This window comes from Rhagoletis pomonella, unplaced genomic scaffold (genome assembly GCF_013731165.1).
Source record: "Rhagoletis pomonella isolate Grant_MI unplaced genomic scaffold, Rhpom_1.0 Rhpom_scaffold_00004, whole genome shotgun sequence".
Lineage (NCBI taxonomy): Eukaryota > Metazoa > Arthropoda > Insecta > Diptera > Tephritidae > Rhagoletis > Rhagoletis pomonella.
In genome coordinates this window covers 48,477,977-48,498,419 of record NW_023458558.1, presented here as the reverse complement: position 1 = coordinate 48,498,419, position 20,443 = coordinate 48,477,977, and the positions used below count along the sequence as shown (strand labels likewise).

The following is a 20,443-nucleotide window of genomic DNA, read 5'->3' as shown; positions in this document are numbered from 1 at the left end:
TCCGATAACAGTTTTAGGTACGCACCAGCCACAGTGTACTATAAAAGCCACGATTATCAGAATTTCAAACCAGAGGAGTCACGCCACTTTGTACTCTTCAGAACATCTTTTCCATTGCAAGCACATACTTCTAACGGATTGCAGCTGATTTTAAGCTCAAACATGAGCAATCAACGCACCAAATTTTGCAACGTAAAATAGAAAAAATAATAGGAGAGTCACGCTTTTATTTGTGTAGTTCTGTTTTTTTACTTACATACATAACCTACACAAGATATATTACCAGATTTTTGTTAATAAAGGAGCGAAAATTATGTGTCCTAACTAACTATCGAGTCATGAGACAGTTCGAACTAATTGAAAATTGCTCATGTATCTATGGCTTTGCGTTCAGTAAACCTTTTTATTTTATTTTTATTTTTTCAAAATAAGATAATTATGTGAAAGTACCCACATATGTATATAAATAGAGTTTAAGGACAATACATATTTATGCATGCTTACATACAGACATACATATGTGTATATTACAGACTATTTTTTTCTTTCGGTCCCATATGGAATTTCGCTGTTGGGCACAAAAAATTGTCGTGGCAAAATTTCAGCCTCTATTCTTAATTTTTCAGATAGCGCTCGCAAAGTTAGAATTTTTTAAGAAAACAATTTTTTTCACTACTTTTTTAATAAACAATTAACTATAAGAAATAAAGAAAAACACCCTTGTAGCCAATTAAACTTAAGTATAATAAAATAAACTTGAAGAAACCAGGATTAACCGTAAATTTTTGGCATTTTTTTGTTGAAGGTTTCATTTTTTTTTTTTATAAACCCACTTTGTATGGAAGAAAATAACTGACACTGTCAACAAAAAAAGCTAAAGCTCAACAATAAGTCCTAGCTACTTCAAAATTGCACTTATTATACCCGAATTTAATGGGCTACAGGTTTTTTTGTTATATTTAATTTTTACTAAAAAAAGTAGCGGAAAAGAATTTTTCATTAAAAATAGTTATGTTTGCGAGCGCTAACTGAAATTTTTCTGCACCGACAACGAAGTTATGATATGGGACCAAAAGAAAAAAAAACATTAGTCCTTATTTGACACAGTCTTATACGTATGTAAATATGTATGTATATTAATTAACATTTAACTATGTATAGAGTATATTATGAAATTTATAATGAGATTGTTGCGTATATGAATAAACGTTGTTTACTCATTAACTAGATTAGTAATAACATGTTAAAATGCATTGTAAAAATAACTTTGAAGTTTTTAAACAAAATTATTCGTGCTTCGTTTTTTCCTTGCAATGTTTTATATATTTTTCAGATAAGAAAGAGTATTCCGACTTTCCTTTGTAAATTTTGAATTTCATACATCTTGAATAAGAGTCATACACAAATTTGTAGACCGTGTAGGGACAATTCACGCTGGCCATTACTTCTTCCATCTTAACTAAAAGGGTATGTAAAAATCGTATACAAATGTGCGGTTTCCAATGCTGATTCTAAAAAATATAAGAAAACATATTTTAATTTAGTAATTGCATTTTTTAATTGCTTTTGCTATTTTACCTTTGGCATATCTTTTACTTTCTGAATCTGTGCCGGAACCCGCACAACACCGTCCGAATCTTTCAGTCCGATGAAAATATCGTTGGTGTTTGCCAAATAGCACTGTAGCCACCACAACAAGCATTTTGGATGTTTAAGAATGTCTCCTCTTTGTTCTTTGTTCCACAGCAGTTTAGTTAAAATGAATTTACATTTGTTAACTTCATCCATGTTATGACTGAAAAATGGAAAGTACACATAACACGTTTAATTTATTTATTTTTTTTTTGTGAGATCTCACCATACAATTAATAAGCTTGATAAGGATAATTCGTTGTCTAACACAGTGTTACCGCTGAAAAATTTTTTGAAAGTCGTAAAAAAGTGTCACAGCCGAAAAAAGGGTCTTCAAGTAATTCAAATCGTTTATACCATGTATATATAGACTTTCATTATTTTAAATTTCGAAACTTATTGGGGCATATTCATAGTTATAGCTTTTTGACATAATTTTCGAGGAAAAAGCTGCACCTAATATTAAAGTCGACTTTATTTCGACTATGAGTATGCCCCATTATTTGTAATAAATTTCTAATGGAAATAATCAGTTTTTGTCAAAAAAAAATTTTCTCTTGAATTAAAAACCTATTGATGAGGGATATATTAAAAAGATGCAATTTGCACGTTTTGAATTTATTATGTAAACAAAATTGCAGTTAAAAAAGTACTTACATCAATATAACACTTCAGTCACAAAAAAATAATATTAGTACTCAGACAACAATTATTAGAACAAAGTTTAGCATTTTAGGTTTGTATATAAACTAACCGAGTCCCGAAAATAAATTTAACACAACTAACTTGGGGAAATGCTAAGCTACAAAATCGGTGCATTGATTCAAGCTACTTCTGGATGTTTTTGTCTGTCATTGGATGTTGTCAATTTGACACTTTAGTCGCACAACGGTAACACTGGTCTAACAGATAATACCATGTTCTGACCGACATCGAAAACATGTTTTCGTTGCTAAGACTAGTTTTCGACCTAAAACTTGAGTTTTCGTCCATGTAAAATCTGTCAAACGAAAACTAGTTTTCGCTGAAAACCACTTGAAAACTCACGTTCCACTCAATCCAATCGGTGTCTGCACTAGTTTTTTCGATTATTTATCGAAGTGGAAGCCATATTTTATCATCTTTAATACGTCATTTCGGATTTATTGTTAATTGGCTGACTAAAATAAAATAAGCATGGAAGTAAAAGGTTGTTAATGAAAAGATATTGAAGGAAAAGTATTTTGGTTTTGTTTTTGTGTAACAAAACTGTAAAGAAAGGATGAAAGAAATGTCAACAAAAACACCAACAGTCGGTGTGAACAGCCTTCAGCCCACAATCCCAAAACTCGTTTTCAAGGTGTTTTCGTTGTCGGTCAGAACATGGTATAACTAACCTTCCCAAAAATGGCGAAGATATATAGGTCATACTAGTTAGCCCAGGCAGACGATGTCCACCGAACACAGTGAAACGGGATTTTTATATATTATATATTTTTTGGAATATTACCGCTGCCAGTTTTAAAATTAAAGAATATTGGATATAGAAGGCCCGCATTTTTTTTTAATCGGTTAAGTATATTTTTCATGGGGAAGATATTTTTTTTTTGTAGAATTGCTATAAAATCGTTAAAAATAAATTTTTTGTCATCGAATAATATTTAATTTAACAATGTCTTTGAGCTTATAAAGCACGATTTGTTTTTCCAAACGGTAGAAGTTATAGCTGCTGTTTCTTAGATCACTCCATGGTAACTCTGGTTATATACGAGACAAAATTCTAAGATTTAAACGCACAGTTTGATGTATGACAAATTTACAAACCCACCTTCATTCAAGATATTCAAAAAATAATAATGTACAGTAACTCACGTTACAGGAAATTGGTACCTCACGTTACTTGCGAATTATACTACGTAAAGTAAAATTTTGTAAAGGCGATGTTTTATGGTAAAATTGTTTGATTTTACATATTTTGAAGGAAACGATGGATTCCATTGCATTTGCAATTATAGCAGCATAGTAAGAGCGCGTTATGGAAGTGAATTCACAAATATATGCGGAGCTGTCGGGCATAGTAACCATGGGCGCATCTATGTCAGCTTCTGGTTGAATTGTTCAACCACAACCTTCTATGCCTGAAGAACTGGTTCTCAATCCAGTTAATGCAATAACAGCTTCTTCCAAGCCATTGAAAAATCCACTTTATTGGGTCCACTGCCTGTTGCTCTTGCTTCTGCCTTCGGATGCGCTTAGGGATTATAACCCTTACTAAGTATAATTCTCCTTTCTGTGTTGCCGGAGAAGAGCATGATCCAACTACTAATTCTAATTGGTTCATGGGAGAAGAGGGGCTTCCGCATGTCAAAGGCATATAACTCCGGCTACGCCATCCACAGTATTTTTCCGCAGAACCCACACCGAAATTTACAAAAAAAGTGCATAGCGCAAACTGAATTTATTAATAAGCTATTGCTCGCAAATTTGAAACATTTATTTTAAATCAAAATTAATCCTTTGATTACACTTGTATGTTAAAGTTTTTGGATTCGGGTTATGCGTTTGGACACAACAACCGAAAATCATTGTACAAATAGTTAAACCGGACCCAAGTTTCTCGATAAGGGGCAACAAACATTCGTTTTTGTTTGTTCATATAAAGCAGTGGATAAAAATATTCGTATATACATATATACGAAGGACAAATTTGTCTGTTTAAAAGAACACCATGTTATAGACTTACATGTCAGCGATCTTGTGATCCGAAATTATACCATTGATTTCTGCTGAATAGATCAAATCAAATTCTTTCATTGTAGTATGATAAACGCAGAAAGTTATGTTGTTCTCATCCACAGGCACACTGGTAATAGGGTCCAGATCGGGATCATCTATAATTAAAAAAAAAAGTTATTCAAAATATTTTTTTATCCAAAATTAGGCCTTGCGATTTTTTTAATTATTCGATCAAATTAAAGTACTTAAAACAAGCGAAAAGTAAAAACTGGCATTTTTTAACTAGTTTGCTAAGGAAGCAGTTGCATTTTTTTCGCCCGCCATCCTTATAACCAGCGGAAATATAGGAAAGTTAACTGGCTGGAAAAAATTTTGCTTGTAACTTCCAAATTGGTAAAACGCTGCTAGAAATTCACAGCTAACGTGATGCTTTATTAATTCGCTCAACAATGCGGTTTTGATTGCAACTCGAACAAGCCTTATTTGTAAAGAGTTCAGATAATTACGATTACATATTTGCAATTTAAGAATTCAATCCTTAAACTTTTAGCCTGTTCGAGGCATATAATAAAAGAGGCGTTTTTGTCCTACTGCTGAAAATTTGCACACAGAACGTGATATTTTAAAGATTCGCTCAACACTTCGGTTGTGATTGCAACTCGATCAAGCTTTTTCTGTTTCGATATGCGCAAAGTGTTACGCCCTTTCGTCTGGTCTTTGCAGCTTCAAACCGCTCTAAAAATTTCTAAAATTCTATTCCTTTAAAAATACAAATAAATTTATATACATATGTACATAAGTGCATTCATTTCCCATGCTGATACTAACCGGAAAAGCAGGATTGGGCAAACTTTCCGTGATATGAGCCGTTTTTGTTCGGCTCATCTCTCCAATCAACGTCAGTGAGATGCAGAATACCACAGTACCTGGTAGCCGAAAATGTGTAACTGTTATATTCCGATGGGGTCAATCGATATGGAACGAGCATGATACGAGTCAGTACTCCCCGTTGGCCTAGCACCACTTTTCGTTTTGATTTTGCCTGCGGTTCATTTCGGAACTCCGCATCCGGGATTGAGGCATTTGGTTTCAACACATTATCTTTGCTCTCCAATACAAATTTTTGGACTTTAGCCAATTCTTGACTTGGTTTACTTTTTTGGCGGAAAATGAATTGATGGAATCCCTTATTCAAGTCAAGAGGATATGCTGTACTCTTTGGTTCTTTAAAGTGTAATAAGTGTACATCATCAGTAGTTTCGCCATAATTGGAAGTGTAGACGGCGCGTATATTCGGACGGCTCAGATAAAACGCTGGGGGATTATCATCATTTGTTAATTCATTTGACCACAACTGCATAAGCACTTTGTAACTGCCGTTGTTTCCTTTTGCAGACATTTTATTTCTGAATTGTTCACATCCAAGTGTTTAATACTATATTTCCGCATATGAATACTTTTGTCTATCGACAGGCAAAACACAATTGACAAAGCAAGCGAAGACAACCGAATAAAAAATAAAAGGGAAAACTGATAAGTACCATACAATAGCGACCAATTCTATCATTCTCGTATGCAACCATACCAAGGGGTCATGCCAAGGGGTATTAAATACTCCTTGCAACCATACAATATTCATGTACGTAAGTATGTACAGTGGTGGCAACATAATTAGGGACACTAATTCTTTATAACTTTTCCACATTGCAAATTGACCATTTGAATATTTCCACATGTATAAGTGGTTTGGCAGAAAGCATGCTGCAATAATACAAGGTGTTATCGGTTGGCAACTTCTCGCTCTAATTCCGCCATATTGACTCATTACCCAAGGCGAATTTATACAAGGTGGTGTTGATGGCGAATTTAGATTTTCGCCGCGGTACTTCTTAATGTCAAAATAATGTGTTTGTTGTAATATGAATTCGCCTTGTTTACAGCAAACACATCGTTTTGACATTAGGAAGTTCCGCGGCGAAAATATAAATTCGGCATCAACACCACCTTGTATAAATTCGCCTTAATTTTATCCGAACTTTTTCTTCTGGTAAAACCAAGGCGAATTTATACAAGGTGGTATTACTGGCGACTTTAGATTACAACAACGACAACCACATGAATACATGTAAACTTTGAGATTTGAAATAACACCCTCCATACAAAATACATATCAAGGCGAATTTATACAAGGTGGTGTTGATGGCGAATTTAGATTTTCGCCGCGGTACTACTGAATGTCAAAATGATGTGTTTGTTGTAATATGAATTCGGCTTGTTTACAACAAACACATCATTTGGTATTAGGATGTACCGCGGCGAAGATCTAAATTCGCAAGTAACACCACCTTGTATAAATTCGCCTTGGACAACCATATGTATCAATTCGCCTTGATACATATGGTTGTCCAAGGCGAATTTATACAAGGTGGTGTTGATGGCGAATTTAGATTTTTGCCGCGGTACTTATTAATGTCAAAATAGTGTGTTTGTTGTAATATGAATTCGCCTTGTTTACAACAAATACATCATTTTGATATTAGGAAGTACCGCGGCGAAAATCTGAATTCGCCATCAACACCACCTTGTATAAATTCGCCTTGTGGTTGTCGTTGTTTTAATCTAAATTCGCCAGTAACACCATTTATAATTTATAATTCGCCTTGAGTTGACGTTTTTAAAGGAAAAATGCTTTTTTTGTTCCCGTACTTTTTGTTATTACTCACTTTTTATTCTCACTTCAGAGAGTAATTTTGCTGTTTGACATTTTTACAGGATTTAACACGAAAAGTATTGGATCAGAGCTAATGAAAGACATTTCGAATATCGTGAAAAAAACTAAACAACGAATACTTCTGTGAGTAACTGTAAACAACAACATAAAATACACCTTACGTATTTTTCTAGCACGTTGGGATTTATTTTTTATATGTAGATGAAATACATATTTTAGAATTTTAACGATTTTCTTTAAAAAACAAAAGTTAACTACATTTAAATTGAATTTTTACTTGAAAACCCAACAGTCAACACTTAAAGAAACGAAAGATTTTTTCATAATTTCGAAATTACCGCTAGTAACACCATTAAAAATGATGGAATTATTTTTCTGTGTAAATTTACTCGATGGAATTTTTTTATGACATATTTTTTCGTGGCTTACCACCTAAAACCTACCTAAATTGCTAACTAATTCACAAGGGGGAAACTGTGTTATTATGTAGTTACTGCTTTTAAATTCTATTATTATTATTATTATTTTATTAGTGAGTAACTATCGACCTTTGTACAAAGCTGAATTAAAAAAAAATATATTACTTAAAACCTTTGTACATATATTTAGGTTACGATATAACAGTAATAATCAGCCTTATGTATACATATATTGCGAAATTAGACTCGGATGCATATGTTTACATATATGTACTTCATTTCCTTTTATTTTCGATTTTCCGTTGTAACAAGTTTGTAAGTAAATTTGTATGTATGAATATATAACTCATTTGCCATGGTTGTGTAGTGAGTATCCGAAGCAATATTATATTACATATTAATGCACTATATATTCATATACCATTATGTGTAGTTTGTACAATTATTTGAATGTTATAAGTGGATTTAATAATACGTTCAACAGGTATTTAATCCCTCGCATAAGATCACGCATTCGTGCAGTTAGGGGCGATTTACGCTCCACACTAACTGACTTGAGTGTTTTTTCCTCGCACAATAAACATTTAACTGCCAATAACTGTATGCGAGCATGAGAAGCGCCTAAAATAAAATCCTCCCGATCGCGCATACCATTAGCCAACGGCGGTCGGCTATTTTGCAGAGTGCCATAGAATTGAATGCGATCCTCTGCCATTAAAGATTTTGTGAAATTGCTGAATTTATGATTGGCCTGCAGCACAATATCCGCACTCTTACTCAGAAGGCCTTGTGTGGGCATGCGTACATGTATTTCATATTCATACGAATTCCAGTCATGTAACGAGCAAGAATCTTGCAATTCGCTAAGTTTTAGCAAACGCTGCATATCCATGCAATGTGTATCCTTCAGTTCGATGGTGCACTGTAGTTGATCGCTTAGGCGTGTACCATAGAAACAACGTATCAAGCGACTCAACCATGGTGGTAAATATTTATTTATGTATTCGGCACGTATGTTTGTTACTCGACTGATTTTCACCTGAGTTACAGTACCTGTCCATACCACAGCCATACCTTCCAAGTGGGCGCAACGTAGTTGAGTCTTGATTTTATTATTTTTTTCAGCAGCTGGTTGACCGCAAAGGGTATAGAAACGTTGCCAACTGAGAGGGCCCGAAATGTGTGGAATATGCTCCTCTTCGTTGTCACGGATTGAATCTGTTCCCTCTACCACGTTGAGGCTGTTTCCTAAGCTATCGATTGCAGGTACATGTTTATCGAGAGATATTACATTTCCAAAGCGCGGTGAATCCTTGAAATTAGCAGTCATGTAGGGTAATGTAAGTATACAAGCAGCTATAATGCAAACGACAACCTGATTCCAATTTTTTAAATGAGTATTAGTTTACTTATTACATAATTAGTATCGACATTATATTGATTTACCTGTAAAACAGTTATGTATTTCTGCGTTCTTCTATTCAATGCTAAAAAGCATGATCCAAGTAATGCAAGTACAGCCGCTGCAAGTGTGCTGCCCAAACGTATGCCTGGATCAGTGAATCCCATCCAATCAATTGCCACAAATACTGGAATCAGCAACGAAACCAATCCAAACAAGGGTAGGAAGAGCAATATGCCAGCTAAACCTAGTGTTGCTCTCACCATGCCGAACATGGTGGCACTCTGCGATGTGGTGATACATAATTGTAGCCAACTCAACGTCACGCAATGAGGTATAAGGTGTGTGTAGATTCCACGCCAATGATTGCGTGCAGCCAGATGAATCAATAACACCGGAATAAGTAAATACAACGCAGTGCGACAGTTTAGGCAGAATTCAATGCCATTACCAATTACAAAGGAACAAAATGTAGGTACTTTGAGATCCAAAAAACGCCAACCTGTTGCAACAACATCGTCCATTTCATAAGGGTATTTGGCAAGCACATTTACGCCGAAGGAAACGAGCACAATCCAGTCAGGAAAACTGCGAGCTGAGGAGTACATAAACGCTAAAAGCGATGTAAAAACAAAAATGCATGAAGTAATAGTCAATTCAGAATGCGGGAGCCAGCCGTTTGCTATCAACGGTGATACAATTAAATTTCCAATGAAGGCACAAAAGAAATACAGATAGGGTTTAAGATTATTCTTTAGGAATAGGTTTTCCGAAAGGTCAGCCTCGACGTTATGATCTCCGTAGCTTAAGAATAGGCCCGACCATATGCGAAAATCGATGAAATCTTGCTTTGTCTTAAGCATTTTACATGTGGAACAGATCATGATAGCTAAAGAGAGATAGTAAAATCCTAATGGCAAAAATACCGTCAGATTATCATTTGTTGCTAGCCAGTAAAACGCGAACAGTAAAGCCATGCGTATGCTAGGTGGTATAGTTTTCGGAAATGTGGCTATAAAATTTACCAAACGGTGATAGAGTAAAGTACAAAATAGTATTGGATGGAATAGCAGCCGATGGAAGCATGGCACATGATCCAACGTCGCTGGGTGAGGTACAGACAGTGTTAAATCGTCGTTTACTGCAGGCATACGACCCGCGGCGTAGTTGACTGCAGCGGATACCAGATTTTCTTCTGTTATAACACGCACTGGAGTTGCTGATGTCTCTTTTGAGTAAGACGTAACACGCCGTCTATGTTGTCGGTGCCGTTGATGCAAATTAACATGCCCGTTACCAATGGTAGCAGCGTCTGTTAATGGTTCACGTCGACTATTCGTACATTCATCCTCGGTTTCCTCCTCCGATGTAGATGTTGAATATCCATGACGCCGGCGTTTCTTTTGAATATTATAAATCTCACGCATTTTTCGCTCAAGTTGGCGTGGAGTTATGTGTTCACCACCATTAGAGAGACAGGAAAATAGTTCCCGAGCAGCTTTGCGAGCTGCACGCTCACCTGGTGTCATTGATAAGCAACAACGGACCTCAGATTCGTTTTCGGTGGTGATGCCACAACCTTCGTCAAAGCATTGTTGTAGGAGCTTAGTTGCGTCTTCATGTCCCTGTTGTGCTGCGCGAAGTAACCAGTGTATTGCCTGTTGGCTCGACGTAGCTTCATTTTGTTCTATAACGAGAAGAGCCTAAATGTGAAAATATTCAGAGTTTATGCAAAACATACCTATTGTTTTGTCTTTGTCTAGCAATTGCTTGGCCAAGTCATACTGCACCTCAGAACAACCCTCTGCCGCTATATGATACTTCAAATTATTTAACGAAGTACGATCTAATCAAAATAACGCCAGTATATAACTTTACGTGGGAAACACATTTAGTTGCGTACCTTCTAAATTCCACTTTCTTCGAGTTGCACTACCTGATGGTTGATTTTTAGTCCAATTTGCCATTTTCTTTACTTTTTTACGAATTCTGCATCTTACGCGCTATTCGAATTGTAATTATTTTCAAAGATTCAGCAGTAAGGATGTCGAAAAAACATCGATGCATCGAAAGTATCGATGTTTTGCTTCGATTGACCGACAATTTTCCACTTGATGTATAACACCCGATTTACATGATTCAAGTACTTGAAAGCAGTTCTTGCTCATTCTATTTGTGTTTTCTATTTGCTTTTACACGTTTCAATTCTTTTGAATTCAAGTTTTTGGTTCTTTAAATTGGAAGCAACGAAAATGCCATAAGCAAAGCAAGAAAGTTGAACCGATTTGATAGTACAGACGCATGTGTACTCGTCCCTTTTCTTTTCGCCCCCTCTCTTCCACATGCAAGCAGAATTGAATTCAATACTTGAACTGTGTAAAGGATGTATCGATGCATCGATGCTTTTTTTTTAAACTGACATCCCTAGTACTTTGAACCATGATAAAAACATAGGCGCATATTCATAGTCATATTTAGTACTCAACTAAGTCGCAACTATTCCAAGTCACAACTAAAGCTATTCCTAGTCGCCTTAGTTTCGACTTTTCTGGCTAAGTACCAACTTAAAATTTAGTTTCGGCTGCAGCTGCAACTAAGTCGTAACTAGGAAGAAGTATTTTATCAAATTAAGGGAAAACAGACGAAATATGTAAAAATTAAGTAGGTAGAGGGTGATTTTGATAATATTGAATAACCTCCAATTAAAATTTACAAAGATCGATCCATTTTAATCGGAAGATGAAATTAAATGCGTATTACAATTCGTATAAAGCTACATCACAATTTTATAATTGGAATAATTTAGATAAATTTTCAAATAATAAGTCAGTTTCACGCTAGTTCTTTTAAAGTAAATTTGTGCATAACATTTAGATATCTACTATTTGTATGTTTCACAGCATGCTTTCGATAAACATCGACTTCACATCACTACGGTTGTTCTGGCTATTTCACACAATTAACAAGAAAATGATACCTTATTCTTTTGCTTAGTCATGCAATGAAAAAAAAATTACATAAACGGATGATCAAACTTGATATTATTTAATAAAAATGTAATTTTTTCCAAATATCGTAAAGAAAAATCGATACATGTTCACACTCGTTTTGCTATATCGTAAACTAAGTTGAAACTCCTTAGTAGAAGTTTGAAATGCGACTATGAATAGAGGTAAATTTTAAGTTGGTACTTAAATTTAAGTTGCAACTTTGTTAGTTTCGACTTAGTTGCTGGACTATGAATACGCGCCATTATATTTGTTTCTTAAAAGCAACCCTGCGTGCTTGGAAGGCGTGTGTACCAATAATTTCATCCCCGTGGAAGGCAGTCGACAAATTCACCGAAGGTTGTTTACTGGTTATATTGTGCTATGTACAGAAACAAATTTAATTTGCCTTTAAATGATATGTTGGCATTTCCAATCGTTAAAAGTGGCATGTACACATGAAAATACATATCGTGTAAGAACACAAGCGAGCAGAATTCAAATCAAAACTTGAGTAGCTAATTGTAACGTCTAGTCGCGCCTTAACTCAACTTTTAATAAAACTCTTGGCAGCCCTTTTGTTTTTTTATTCCTGACATGCTTTTCGGATTTGTTGAATTTAAAAAGTACATACCCGGTAGAAAAAAGTAAAAGTTGGAAATTATTAGTTAAATAATAAGTGTAGTGTTTTACAAATTGTCACAAAACATGGATAGATCATTACAACAGTTGTACACCTCGATGCCGAGGAACTCGCATGCAACTCGAATGAGGCCCATACCGCCAACCAGTAGGCCGGCATCACCATCGATGAAAAAGACCGGCATAAGCCAAGGGTGCGAAAATTTTCTCAAATACAATGCTTACACATACATTAATTTTATTTTTATACATTTTTAGACGATTTAGTTTATCTGCTCGTTCCAATCCCTCTATTGTTGGAATCCGATCCGAGTTTAATATGGTTGAAAGTTTCGGTCTGCAATTGCCAGTCCTGGTTAATGAGGCTCTAACATTTAATGAAAAAAATCAAAATGTATCAGTTCGTTGCGCTCCAAACGGCTGGGCGTGGGTAGGTTAACAATATATTGTCATTCATTCAATATGTGTGTGTTTATACACTCAAAACTTGTAATTTCTAGGTGGTACATGGCCGACGTTTGCTCATTTGGCAATATAAAGATGCACGACGTTCAGGAGAAAACACATCCCCTCGCACACCCAAGGAGTTATTGCGCGCTCAACAACGTCGGGGCGCTGCTATGGCACAATGTCGAGAACTCACCTTGTCACACTGTGATATTGGTCATAAAGCTTCGTTAGTTAGTGTTTTCCTTGGCGAGGGGCAGCAGATGGCATCGTGCGTTGCAGTTTCTCCCACAGGCGATGTACGCTACTGGCCATCTATTGCTCACGATGGATCTTCTGTTGACCTTAGTGGTATACTAGATGGACAGGAATTCGATCAAATGCTCAACATGCCGCACCAACAGGGTTATTTGCTGGTTACAACTACATGCAACTTAGTGCTTTTACAGCTACAGGTGGTCAACGGTCGGCATGTCTTGCAACATAAAACTATACGCCAAGCGGCCGGGTTTTTAGGTGGCATCGGAAAGAAGTTTTCCATTATAATGGGTATGAATAGTGGCAGCGACAAAGAAAACGTAAGTAATTCCAAAATAAAGCATCACTTTTTAAATGCAATTGGATTCCCTTCAAAAGAAATTTGTTGGCATTGCATGTGAAGAAGGTACTGGCGGGGAAGCTTTTATAACAGTGCTTGCGGATCGCTGGTTCCAACGGTGGCGCCTGGCTAACGGTGGCACTGTAGAACAGATGCTTTACGAAGACGTTGATGTTATTCGTAAAATACGAGATGAATTTCAACACAAGTTCTGGAATGTAAGAGGTAAATATTTTTTCAAAGTAAAAAAAAAAAAAGATACAGTCAATCAATAAAGTTTAGGTACAGAGAGTTTTCTGCAATACGGCCTTTTTTAAATATTTTATTTTTCGCTAATTTGTCTATAACAATTCTAAGCAAAAACCTTAAGAATCAGAGTTACTAACCTTGTGCAAAATTAAAGAAATTTCTGAAAATTTACATTAAAATTTTGCACTTTTTAATTACATTCTTTAGAAAAAAGTTGAGTATGCAGCTTTTTAGCCCATTCAATTTTAGTATAGTAAGGTCTTAACATTGCTTTTTGGCAAACTTTTTTCTTGAAAATGTCGCTCATTTTCTTCATATATAATGATGTTCGATACTTTTTGTATATGGTGGAAATGAGCGACACCTTCAACAAAAAAATTTGCCAAAAATCATTGGCTACCTTACACGTGCACTTCATTGTACTAAAATTGAATGGGCTAAAAATCTGCATACTAAATTTTTTTATCAGGTTTAATTAAAACGAGCAATATTTTAATGAAAATTTGCAGAATTATCTTAAATTTTGCGCAAGGTTTGGAACTCTGAATTTTGGGTTTTTCTTTTAAAATTATCCGTATTTTTATAAAATATTGGTGAAAAATAAAATATTGAAGAAATAGTTGTACGTATTGCAAACCACTCGATGTATCTAAACTTTATTGACTGACTGTGCATACAAAATGTTATAGCCAAAGCACATTAAACAGGTAGTATCAGTAGAGCAAAAACAACATTTGCGTGTATTTTGTTGTTGCTTCTGGTATCGAAAGTGTCAACAACTGTTCTGAATTTTTTCTTCTAAATCAAAGCGTGCCATGTGAAATACAAAAAATTATAAAAAATAAAAAATTGAAATTGGAAAAAATAAAAATTGATGCAACTTTCTTTCCTAGTAAATTTGTTTGCTTCTCGAAGCATTGATCCATCCTTTGCAAGGCCCAGTAATCAGCGGTCGTGCTGCCGAGTTGGGCGAACGTTCCAAAAGCTGCTATTCAATCGCTTGTTTTGTATGGAAAAAGGTTTCACAAGCAAATGGATTTTAACAACTTATAATTTTCGTGAGAAAAAATTAAAAATATTTGACATTTTCGAGACCAAATAATTTGAAAATAAATCAAATCAGCTGCTCTACTGATACTACCTGTTCAATGTACCTTGGTTATAGCTATGCAGATATATTTAGGTATGTACATATGTATATACATTGAAATATAAAAAAATTATGTTCTATTCACAGATAGTCTCGATATAAATTTACATCTTTTGGATATGCATATTTGTGATGGCAAAATTTATGTGCTCGGCGGTGCGGTAAATACAGCACATGCTCCACAGATACACTATGCCGTTGGTAGGGTTATTTGAGTTTATTATTTTTACAATAGAAATGTTTGTTAAATCCTTTTACTGAATAGCTATTCTGGCTTCAGAAGCCGAAGGAATGAAACTGCAATCATTCATACCGCTAAAACTTACCCAGTTTTATAATATTGGCACAGAAAAAGATTGTCACAATTTGCGTTTCATTGTTACACGTACTCATCTTTTTTTCTACACCGATAAGTATATTTACCCATTAAACCTGGCTAACCCAGCAATCGCTGAAATGGAGGCGGAAAAAATTGAATTTCATTTGCAAGATGATCGCATATTAAATGCAGCTGTTTGTGGACACTTGCCACTTTTTTTCAGTCGATCACTTGGCTTACTTTGTGTCACACCTGGAGATTTTGATACAATGGATTTTTTAAATTCCTCATATACTATGGGTCCCTCAGCGATCGATATTACCGGCATGTCACCCATGGGACTGGACCAAAGCGCTGATTTTAATAGCCAATATAATGAGAGCAATTTATTTATGCTTGATTTGGACCCAGATGCATTGTATAATGAGTTCAAAGATGAAGTTAGTCAGTTGAAGGCTGCTTTTATATATCGCCTCAAGCACAACAATAATATGTGTAATACGATTTTAAACGACTTGCTGCGAAACATATCGGAAGGACAAACTGGTTCCAAAGCACTTCCAGATGCAAACCAATTGGACAGGTATACAACTCAAAGCATTCCCATACGACTCTTGCATAATCATTTGTTTCTACTAGGATTGTCATAACCATAGCTGAAGACTTGGCTGAAGATTTACCTGCTGCGGATCCACGCTGGGAACAGTTATGGACGGAAGGTGGTCACAGTAACAAACATGCTCTCGGTAGTTCATCATCATTGCAAATTCTTACACAGTTAAAGGAGAAAAGTTTAGCGCTTCGTCACTTTGTAGAATTTCTGCATAACACTGGAATTTGGGAAAAAGTAGGTGCTAATATGATATAGAAGGCTTTTCTTTTTTTTATTAAATACATAATTACTGTTGCAGCTCGAAGCTGTACCAAGTGGGGGTGGAAGCGTATTGAAGCCTACTTGTTATATATTGGCTGACATTTATGAAAAGCTTGTTGCGGCTATTGCATTGAGGACCATACAAAATAAGTAATACAAAAGACTTTCACAAATGACATCTATTGTAAATTTTTTTGCCAATTAAGGTACGGGAAAATTATCGATGAAGCCATAAATCGCGTTGTTTCGACTTGGCAGGAAAATCCTTGTGGCAATTTAACCCCACAGGACTTATTCTATGTGCGGCTATGCAAGTTCCAGGAAATTTTTCACGCACTTTCGGAATTTGTAGACAACCGTATTGAGTCACAACAGCAGACTACTTCGTTAGCTAGTCTCATTAGCGATATTAATAGCATCGTCTTGCATGTTATAGGCGAGGTGTTAGTCAGTCGCGAACACAATTCATCTTTGTTTACACTGCAACAGGAGAAAGCAAATGCATATGAATATTTACCGTGGACGGCAATGTCCGGTAGTGTCGGCTTGCGCGATGCACTGTCACATTTAATTGACGCTTCTGTCCGTTACGGTGCACATTGCACGAATGAACCCGAGCTAAAGCAACGCTTGTTTAAGCAAATATTCGAGATGATTGATGCTATATTGGAAGGCAGAAAAAATTATCTAGACAGTGTACGGGATTCAGAGAAGTACAACGTGCTGTTGCAACAGTTCGAATCACAGCGCAGAGATTTAATTTCCATCCTAAGTGAGTGTCAAATACTTAAAAACGCTGTGGTTTCTTATACTTAGAAAAAAAAAAAACGCTTTATTTTCAGTCGAAGATGAACAGTATGAATATGCTGCCAAATTAGCGGAAAAATTTCTTGATTTCCAAAGTTTAGTGGTTATTTGCGATGAAACTAAGAATCAGGATCGTCTCGATGCATATATAAAGAAGTATGAAGAATACGACTTTTCACAATTTGCGATCAACTGGCACTTGCGACAAAATCGACAAGGAGAAGTGTTCGAACGCTTTAAAGGCAATCAAGCCGCGTTATCTCAATTTATGCGCGATCATCCAACGCTCGGCTGGATACAATTGGTCTTCAATGGGGATTTTGAGCGCGCAGCAAAAATACTGCTACAGCTGGCACAGAACGAAACTGAATTTGTGCAAAGAAAGAAGGTGTGTGAAAAGGGTGTTTTTCAAAAAATAATCTTATCTAAAAAGGAACTTAATTTTTTCAGTCCATGTTGTCTTTGGCCAAATTATCAGCATTTGCCTCAGCCGACTCAGATTTAGCTATACAATTGGAGAGTATAAATGCGGAGTTAAATATAATAGATTATCAAGAGCAGTTGAGTGAGACCCTATTACAAAATTTTGGATATGACGTTGAGAATGCCAAAGTATTAAAAGTGGATGAAATAATAAACGTAATGCGCGTACTCATTCAAAGTATACTTGATTTTTAACCAAAACTTTCTGTTCCCCAATACTTTTAGCTTTTCATATCTGAGGAAAATGAAACTGCAAATGAATTTGATTTTCGTAAAGCTTTGGAGCTTCTCAACTATTTGGATGAGCCATATGATGTACGACATAAGATTTGGTGTGCTTCGATCCTTCGCGATAACTGGACTGCCTATGATACGAATAATGCCGTGGACTACCTGCAGAATTTACTTTTTTTCAAATTGGTTGAAGTGTGCCATTTAATGGGTAAACTTATTACACATACATACATATTTGGTGGAAATATTTCATGTATTTTTTTTTTGAATTCATGATTTTTAATTTGTCAAGACGGCGATTGCGAAACTTTTCTTCCTCCAATGGACGATTTCCTCAACAGTCATGAGTTGGGCGATTTAGTGCACAACACATCGTTTCAATACCTCTTTAAGCTAACTTATGAATATATATCAGACGCATTTAAAAAACCAGCTGGAATGGAATTGTGAACAACATGTGAATAGTATATCGATGGCTGAGTGGAAGATCGCCCTATGTCGGCTGCTGGTTTGAAAACGCTCTATCTCAGCAAACTATTGATAACTGCCCTATTTTAGAATTATTTCAGTAAATTGTTCAAGGAACCCTATCTTACCTACCAAGGTCGTTTCGAAGCGTCGGCTGAGATATGGCTTTTGAGCCAAATTCTGAGATAGGACATTCTTCAAACATTTGTTGAGTTAGGATTTTTTTTTGAACCGGTAGCCGAGATAGGGCGAACTTTCACTCAGCCGACGACAAGGTGTAGTTAGTGGTTATAAAATAATTTAATGTTCTTTTGGGTTAACAAATGTTTTTTATAAGATAATTTAAAAATAAATCTGGAGTGCCGCCACGTGAACTGATCCTCGATAATTCGGTCACGGATATTTGAAAAAAAATATGTTATTGAAATTAATTGAAAACATTTTTTAAGGGATTCACTTAAACTCGGAAAGTGGGAAACTTGGAAAACCTCTTAAACAATGACGAAATTCAGAAATCGGGAGTTCACTCAGAGTTTCTTTGTATAGTTAATACAAGGTATCAGCTGAAGTTAGTATAAAGTACCACTTTCAAAATACCACGAAAAAGTGTAAAATGTAGATTGTATGAATTAATTAATTGACCAAATTGAAATTCACGAACTAATTGAACTAAATGAGCAGATTTTTGGCTCCTAATGCCGTTTCGACAGCACTCAAAGAAGCTGCCTATGCCTTGTTTGGTATCCGGAAGAGCCGCAGAACTGAATCGCTCAGGAACAATTTACTACAAGTCTATTATCAATTTTCGATGTTAGATAAGGTAGCAAATCGATTGCCTGGCAGAATATCACTCTGAGTATTAATAGACTAGTAGACATTGAGGCTTCCTCTCACACAGGGACTCAAACGGTGGTCAGTGAATCATCTGAGTGGTCGACATTCGTCAAATAAAATACCAGAAAACCAAGGAATACAGAGGGTTCCACTGGGTGGTGTCGCTTTTCTGCTGCTGTTTAATTATTTGCTCCCTGAACCACCAAAGAGAGTCTCTGAGTCGTACATTCCCACGTCAGCCGGTTCTACGTACCGGAATGACTCGGGTTTTACCCGACCAAGGGCTGTTGTTTCGGCTATCTAACCCCGTTTAGGTCGCGGAAATCCAGCGAACGTTGTTAGATACTAGGGCTACATCTGCTCCGTACCCTTATGTTTAGGGCTGGCATAGAGTTCAATCAAAGGGCAGAAATTACCACCTACTGCGTATGCCAGAGACGACTGCATACAAACTTCACAACGGTCAGGTGCAATGCATGTAATGGGTGGAGTCATCTCAGTACCTGCTCGGGCCTACGCACGCACCGGCAATGGACTACGTCGTTCGTGGCCACATGCTGTGCGAACCGGACCGCCTCCACGGCAAACCACCACCCGCCCGTGCAGCACACAACCAACAAACCCACACCGCAACACACCACAACAACAGATACACCACAAGGCCGCACCCCCTTTTGCAGTACGTACAGCAGGGAGCCGGTAGGCAACACAACTCCTTAACACCACACATAACAATCGGTCTTCCAAGGCACACATAGGTACAATTCACTGTAACGTACTCCAGAGCAAGATCGAGAAGATAACTGTCCTTATGGGAAGGCATGGAATATTAATAGCTGCGGTCCAAGAGACGAAGTTGCACGGCAATTCAACCTTGTTGAATTGCGCCGGATACAACGTACACCGTCGAGATTGCGAGCGCGACAATGGTGGAAGTTTAGCGTTCATCACGCACCACACCGTGCAGTATCGTCTTATTGAAGCAGACTTCGACCGCAGGGATACCATCCTAGAATGCCAGGGTATTGCTATCCGGTCAGGCGATGTTGAGCAATATATTTTAAATATTTAACATATACATACCTAACAGTTGTCAGCGCTGGTCTGATCAACAGCGCATCATGGCGACTTATGCTAGCCCTAGCATCAGACCATCTGCCCATAGTAATCTCGATTGATAAACCTGCCGACTTTACTTCCACGGATCACCGGACCTATGTCAACTTTTCCAAAGCTTACTGGAAAGGCTTCGCGGATGTTACTGAAAGCGCCTTCACTGCACTACGCATATCAACCGACGTCTACATAGGTGAACGTAAAATCCGCAGGGTTGTCACTGCTGCTGCAGCTCGCTTCATCCCAGCAGGCTGTATTTAAGGATCCACGTCCGAACTTGCGTGACAACCTTCGTCAGACCGATCCCGGAAATCCCCGTATCATTGATCTTAATTC

At 36.6% G+C, this 20,443-nt stretch overlaps 3 protein-coding genes across 3 annotated transcripts; 1 reads left to right on the top strand and 2 right to left on the bottom strand.

Moving 5' to 3' along the window:
• Window positions 1-917: 917 nt before the first annotated feature.
• On the bottom strand, window positions 918-6,178 carry LOC118737690 (protein cutoff-like). The gene is made up of 4 exons (XM_036468384.1): window positions 5,176-6,178; window positions 4,355-4,502; window positions 1,579-1,795; window positions 918-1,511 (listed from the first exon to the last, which is right to left on the bottom strand). The coding sequence occupies exons 1-4, from the start codon at window positions 5,744-5,746 to the stop codon at window positions 1,287-1,289; spliced, it is 1,161 nt and encodes a 386-aa protein (XP_036324277.1). The 5' UTR covers window positions 5,747-6,178; the 3' UTR covers window positions 918-1,286.
• Window positions 6,179-7,752: 1,574 nt separating this feature from the next.
• Window positions 7,753-10,961, bottom strand: LOC118737689 (wolframin). Its single transcript, XM_036468383.1, has 4 exons — window positions 10,803-10,961; window positions 10,641-10,745; window positions 8,944-10,586; window positions 7,753-8,872 (listed from the first exon to the last, which is right to left on the bottom strand). The coding sequence occupies exons 1-4, from the start codon at window positions 10,864-10,866 to the stop codon at window positions 7,940-7,942; spliced, it is 2,745 nt and encodes a 914-aa protein (XP_036324276.1). The 5' UTR covers window positions 10,867-10,961; the 3' UTR covers window positions 7,753-7,939.
• Window positions 10,962-12,429: 1,468 nt separating this feature from the next.
• LOC118737688 (nuclear pore complex protein Nup133) lies at window positions 12,430-18,571 on the top strand. Its single transcript, XM_036468382.1, has 13 exons — window positions 12,430-12,722; window positions 12,787-12,958; window positions 13,029-13,553; window positions 13,612-13,798; window positions 15,060-15,173; window positions 15,238-15,874; window positions 15,931-16,138; window positions 16,203-16,315; window positions 16,372-16,937; window positions 17,008-17,360; window positions 17,423-17,611; window positions 17,681-17,897; window positions 17,982-18,571. The coding sequence occupies exons 1-13, from the start codon at window positions 12,595-12,597 to the stop codon at window positions 18,137-18,139; spliced, it is 3,567 nt and encodes a 1,188-aa protein (XP_036324275.1). The 5' UTR covers window positions 12,430-12,594; the 3' UTR covers window positions 18,140-18,571.
• The last annotated feature ends 1,872 nt before the right edge of the window (window positions 18,572-20,443 follow it).